Source organism: Myotis yumanensis, unplaced genomic scaffold (assembly GCF_028538775.1).
Source record: "Myotis yumanensis isolate MYYU_CA2020_CCGP unplaced genomic scaffold, mMyoYum1.0.hap1 SCAF_3, whole genome shotgun sequence".
In the NCBI taxonomy this organism is placed as follows: Eukaryota; Metazoa; Chordata; class Mammalia; order Chiroptera; family Vespertilionidae; genus Myotis; species Myotis yumanensis.
In genome coordinates, this window is record NW_027223754.1 from 109,956,011 (window position 1) to 109,962,010 (window position 6,000).

General features: G+C 46.1%; 1 protein-coding gene across 2 annotated transcripts; it reads left to right on the forward strand.

Annotated features, from left to right (window-relative positions):
- The first annotated feature begins 52 nt into the window (after positions 1-52).
- On the forward strand, positions 53-5,555 carry GJB2 (gap junction protein beta 2). 2 transcript variants are annotated; one of them, XM_070407524.1, is made up of 2 exons: positions 53-250; positions 3,245-5,555. In XM_070407524.1, the coding sequence occupies exon 2, from the start codon at positions 3,264-3,266 to the stop codon at positions 3,942-3,944; it is 681 nt and encodes a 226-aa protein (XP_070263625.1). In that variant the 5' UTR covers positions 53-250; positions 3,245-3,263; the 3' UTR covers positions 3,945-5,555. The 2 variants fall into 2 exon arrangements, with proteins under 2 accessions (XP_070263625.1, XP_070263626.1); XM_070407525.1 differs by lacking the exon at positions 53-250 and adding an exon at positions 348-414.
- Positions 5,556-6,000: the final 445 nt, after the last annotated feature.

Genomic DNA, 6,000 nt, shown 5'->3' on the forward strand with positions numbered 1-6,000 from the left:
TGTCCCGAGTTCGGGAGGAGGCGGGGTGCAGGCGCGGTTAAAAGGCGCCGCTGGAGCCACAGGTGCGCAGACCCGAGGCGCCCGAGTTCTCCTCCTCGGCTCTCAACCAGGCGGCGGCGCCCTGTGGGCAGCGAGCGAGGAGGCGGCCGGGCCAGGACCCCTCAGGACCCCTCGGGACCACCCAGGCCCCGCCCAGGACCCACGCGAGCGCCCCCGCCACCGGACTCCTCGCGCGCTCCGTCGGCAGCGGGTGAGCCAGCCCCGCCAGAGCCCCCGGGTCACCAGTGAGCCCGGCGCCGGGCTCGTGGCGTCTGGGCACCGGGAGCTGTGGGACTCGGCGGGGGAGGGGACCCGGCGCGGATTGGGGACCTGGGACGTCCGGGACGGTGGGACCCGGCGGGGGTAGGTCCCCGGGTAGGTCGCTCTGGGACCCGTCGCGGAGAAGTGACCCGGGACGGCGGGGGCAGTGGGGATCCGGATCGGGTCCCCGGGTGGACCCCGCACGCACTGAGGCCCCCGCATGGTCCTTGTCCCCGGCAGTCCCTACAGCGGATCTGGGCGGCAGGCAGGTGTCCAGAGAGAATTGGTTGAGAGGGAAAGTCTTCCACCGAGTTCCGAAATTGGATTCGGGCCACGGCGGGGAGGGGACGTGGTGACCCCAGCACGGGACCGATCCGGGCCGTGTGCCACGGAGGAGGGGGCCCGGGCCGCGTATTCCAAAGTGCTGTTGGTGGTCGTTGTTGGTACGGTTCCTGGGAAGTCTAACCTAACGCCATCGGGAGTGTGTAAGTACCGAAGTCTCTGCTTAGAAGGAAGGCTGGCTTTCATTTGTTAAGCAGGAGTGCTGCCTGGAGGAGGTGACCTGTACAAAGCGGGCGCTCCCATCAGTCTGCGGCCAGGAGCCAGGACTCTGGGCCCAGCCCTGTGAGCAGGGCACCCCAGCCTAAACCTGAGACACGGTTTCCTCGTTCCTCTTTCCTGAACAATCGGAGAGCCTTCATTTCCAGGTGGCATTGTCCAGCTGGAAGGTCGCGTGGGGCTGAGAACAGTGTTCCTTCAGGCAGTGGCACAAACCCTCTGCTCCTGGAGGAGGGACATAAGCCTCATCAACGTCTCCCGCCTCTGACAATTGGACACGTATGACCATTTAGTTGGGACTCTGTCTCAGATGAGTGGCAACAGACATTTCCCTGCTTGCTCCTTGAGTCAGTTTCAAAACTCAGGTGCTAAGGCACAATTAGACACCTGTGAGAAAGGCGGGCCACTCTGTGGAGGCAGCTGGTCAGGTCTGTCAGGAAAAAAGGGGGGATTGAGAAGAAATTAGGGTAAAGGACTGCTTTTACCTTTTCTGAGCATCGTTCCTTCCCTAAAGAACAGAAGCCTCCTCTGCCAGAGTTCCAAGCAATGGCAGGGCAGTGTGGGCCAGGTCAGGAAGGGCAGGACAGCGGCTCCCCAGTGGTATCATCCTGCGTTAGTCCATCTTGACCTGTTACCCCTGTCCCACTTGTGGGTTACAATTTTATTTGCTCCTTTTCCTGAAAGGATCTACAAACAGGTAGTTGCAGCTATAACAACAATAAGGACTCACTGTAGTTTTCTCAGCTGATAGTGGTTGGACTGGTTTATAGAAAAGTGTGGGGTCTGTGTTTGGTACTTTGGAAGAGGACAAAGGCATAAGCCCCCATGGCCCCCCCCCCATTTTTAGCCAGATGGACAACTTATTTCTGTAAGTGTCCTGTTCCCACTTAGTAAGTGCCGGTGAAGAATTGCACTGTCGAATTCTATAAAATAGTTCGATTAGACTATGAATTTTGGTTTTGCTGTTGGACAGGACTAAACTGTCCACCCCTAGGAGGACCTCCAGACAGTCTGTATTTAAAGGGTCAGGGCTGAACCCCGAGTGAACCACTGTGATTTTTTTCCAGTGATGTTTGTCTTTTTTAAGCTAAGTATGGCTAAATGTTTTTGAAGTGCATTTCAAGGTTTGTGTCCATGATTGGTCTCTACGACTCACCTGCCTGATCTGACCGAGGTGGCATTGAATGGCTTTGGCCATACCTTGGTGACCCACCTGAGATGAGGCCAAGTGATGAGCCTGCTTAGGAAGTCCATGGGGAGACAGGAACCAACTTGCTCAAAATGAGGAGAGCATTATGCTTTTAAGTAAGAGAAGAGGGAGGGTTCACTGCCAGCATAGAAGGGGTGGAGACAGATTGCCCATCAGGAGTGTGGGGAAGTGGAATCTTGTTAGAAGAGGGGCTGATTGAGACAGATGGGATGTAACTATGAATAAATGAAGACAGTTCATACCTTGGGATGAAGAGAAGGCCACTGGCTCATGGCAGATTGACCCACGGGCTTCAAGTATCTTTTCATTAAGATGTACATACCGCACCGAGTTTTCTGAACTTCAGTATTCAGTACAGTGGCGTCGCCCTGTGGGGCATCACTAGGGAATCACTGTCATTTTGTTTCATTTATTGTCATCTTTTTTTCATAATGTGCCTCTCTAGAAGCACAGGTAGCTATCAGTGTAGCATGATGGTGAGGACCACCAGTCCATACTCAAAACATTCACAAACATCTATGCATGTAGTGGCTTTTCTCCATGGACAGAAGGTTTCCAACCTATTCTTTTTCATATAGAAAAAGGAAGTGAGGCCCTTTGTGAAATTTTAACATGCGGTGCCTCAAATGTCAACTTCACCATTGGTAACAGACATGTCACTGCTACATCCCAAGCCCATGACAATTCATTGAAATAGTTTAAGGAAAATGGCTCTGTAGGGAGACATGGCCTACTGACCTTTACAGCAAGGTTGATGGAGCCAGATTCAGTCCCTGTGATGCGGTGAGGCTAACAAGCAAATGCAACTTGAACGGTTGAATGCTGCTCTTCGAGTGCCCAGGGAGTGTCTGCTGAGGGATCAGTCAGCACCAATTATGCCTCTAAGTTAGGAGCACTTTTTATTATGTGCTAAAGATTGGGTGAATTACTCAGGTGAATAAGCATAAGCTGCTCTTTATTGGAGAATGCATAAACACAGGTTCAAGGTGGTTTGGGAACCATCATTTTAATCCGATGGCAAATTAAGTTGGTTTGGTTTTCACCTTTTGGGTGAGGTTCGATAAGGGTTGGTGTTTGCTCAGAAAGAGACTTAAGGGTGCTTACTTACCCAGAGAACTCTCCCAGATTCTGTACTGATGAGTCATTCCTCTATTGTGTTCGTCTTGTCTTTTCCAGAGCGAACTGCCCACAGAGGATGGATTGGAGCACTTTGCATACTATTCTGGGGGGTGTCAATAAACACTCCACCAGCATTGGGAAGATCTGGCTCACCGTCCTCTTCATTTTTCGCATCATGATCCTGGTTGTGGCTGCAAAGGAAGTGTGGGGAGATGAGCAGGCGGACTTCACCTGCAACACTCTGCAGCCTGGGTGCAAAAATGTGTGCTACGACCACTACTTCCCCATCTCCCACATCCGGCTCTGGGCCCTGCAGCTCATCTTCGTGTCTACGCCAGCTCTCCTGGTGGCCATGCATGTGGCCTACCACAGGCATGAGAAGAAAAGGAAGTTCATTAAGGGAGAGATAAAGAGTGAATATAAAGACATCGAAGAGATCAAAAACCAGAAGGTCCGAATTGAAGGGTCACTGTGGTGGACCTATACCAGCAGCATCTTCTTCCGGGTCATCTTTGAAGCTGTCTTCATGTACGTCTTCTACATCATGTACGACGGGTTCTCCATGCAGCGTCTGGTGAAATGTAATGCCTGGCCTTGTCCCAATACCGTGGACTGCTTTGTTTCCAGGCCCACAGAAAAGACTGTCTTCACAGTGTTCATGATTGCAGTGTCTGGAATTTGCATACTGCTGAATGTCACTGAATTGTGTTATTTGCTAATCAGATATTGTTCTGGAAAGTCAAAAAAACCAGTTTAAAACATTATAACAACTATTAGATAAAAAATAGACAGCAGGAAAAGAATGAGGCAATCAGTGCTTAGTTGTCAAGGCCGAGTCACCAGCATTTCCCAAGGTCAAGATTTTTATCTTAAATGCATCCTTTTGAAACTTCTGTAGCTCTCACGCAAAACTCCAAATGCCTCTGATGGCACTCTTCTCTCCTAAACTTAAAAAACAAAGACTTGATCCTATGCCTATATTGATTTTTACGCAAATTAGTTCCAATGAAACCCTGTGCTGGTAGGGGTTATTCATGCAAGGTAATTTCGTATTTTGAAGAAAGAATATTGGCATTTGTTTCTATTTCTCTGAGGAAAGGAGAGAAACACCAGGTCTTAAAGAGAATGCTGAGAAGAGTGGGTTGCTCCTCTTATGGTTCCTTTTGTGATTTTCCCAAAAATTAAAGGTAAACATACACAACCTTGGTTCTTTTATTCACTTTGGAAGTTCTAGTCTCTAACGATGGACAAGGTTACCTAATGCTTTAAACTGTCATACTTTTTTTTTCTTTTTTTAACTGTCATACTTTTTTTTAAGTGAACACTTGAAAGTATATTCTTTTGATCTATAGGACATTCTGAAAACCATTATGCATTCCTCCTATTTCAAAGGCTCTGATAATGATATGTAAATGGTGTATAATTAGATACTATCATTGCATTTAAAATGTGGCCTCTCAGTTATGAATAATTTGCAGGGTCACTGTATTAACTGTGGTATGTAATCCACAAAAGCATTACCACCTCTCTCACATGAAATAAACTAGAAGTTCTTAGTGATGGCTTGACAGCCAATGGCCTCATTTTACAACTTTAAGTGTAATTTTGGAGGAGAAATATAAACAATGTATCACCAACTGCCACCAACTACAGGCTGGCTCAAGACACCCTGTCTATCCTTTCAACATTTGCCTTTTCCATGACTGGTAAAGGGTGGGAACACTGATTTAAAGCAGTTGCTTGGAACTATTTTGTTGCCACAGTACAAAACAAAATGGGGGGGGGGGGTTATTTTTAAAGAACAAATGGAAAGACTAGACCAGTGATGGCGAACCTATGACACGCGTGCCAGAGGTGACACGCGAACTCATTTTTTTAGTTGATTTTTCTTTGTTAAGTGGCATTTAAATATATAAAATAAATATCAAAAATATAAGTCTTTGTTTTACTATGGTTGCAAATATCAAAAATTTCTATATGTGACACAGCACCAGAGTTAAGTTAGGGTTTTTCAAAATGCTGACATGCCGAGCTCAAAAGGTTTGCCATCACTGGACTAGACTCTAAATTCTGGTGATTAAAATATGAGTTTCATCTATTTTAAAAGTTTTTTTTTGCTTTCCTCTTCAGCTTCCAGTTTTTTTAAAGTGAAAATAGGATTAATAGACATTTAAAAAAATAGACACTATGGTTTAGATATATTTAGCAGTTCTCTAGGACACATTGAACCTTAGTATTATTATCATGATGCTTGACCTGGTTTCCAAAAAATTGTACTCAACATTCTTCAATGAGGGTAAACATTTTTCTTTTGCCAAGAATAGCATTGTAAAAATATTTTTGTAATAATAAACAATAGCTTTAAGTACATGCTTGTAACTAAATAATTTTGTAATGTCTCAAATATTTAAAATCTTAAAATATAAATTCATATAATAGTTATTTAAAATGTATTACAGTTTTTAATATAATAGCACATTTTAATGTCATCTATAGTCAATTTTGTATAAAGAGTTTCATGTTATAAGCATAATGACACCAAAAAGGTAAGTTTCCAGGTTGTCTGTTCACCATCCTCAGATCTTCTCCCAGTTACAGAAAAGCTCTGTCACTAGAAAGCTTGGCAGGGAAAGGAGAAAGAAGATGATTTGTGCCCAACCGCCTGCTGACCACAACAGGTTTTTTACACACTCACAGTGTGGTGTGCAGATTGGGTTTGTAGCTTGGAGGATGCCGGGCTGGGTTCACAGGACCAATGTGGCTCCTAGAATCCTGGGAACTGACACTTTAAAACGATATTCATGCTAAAGGTT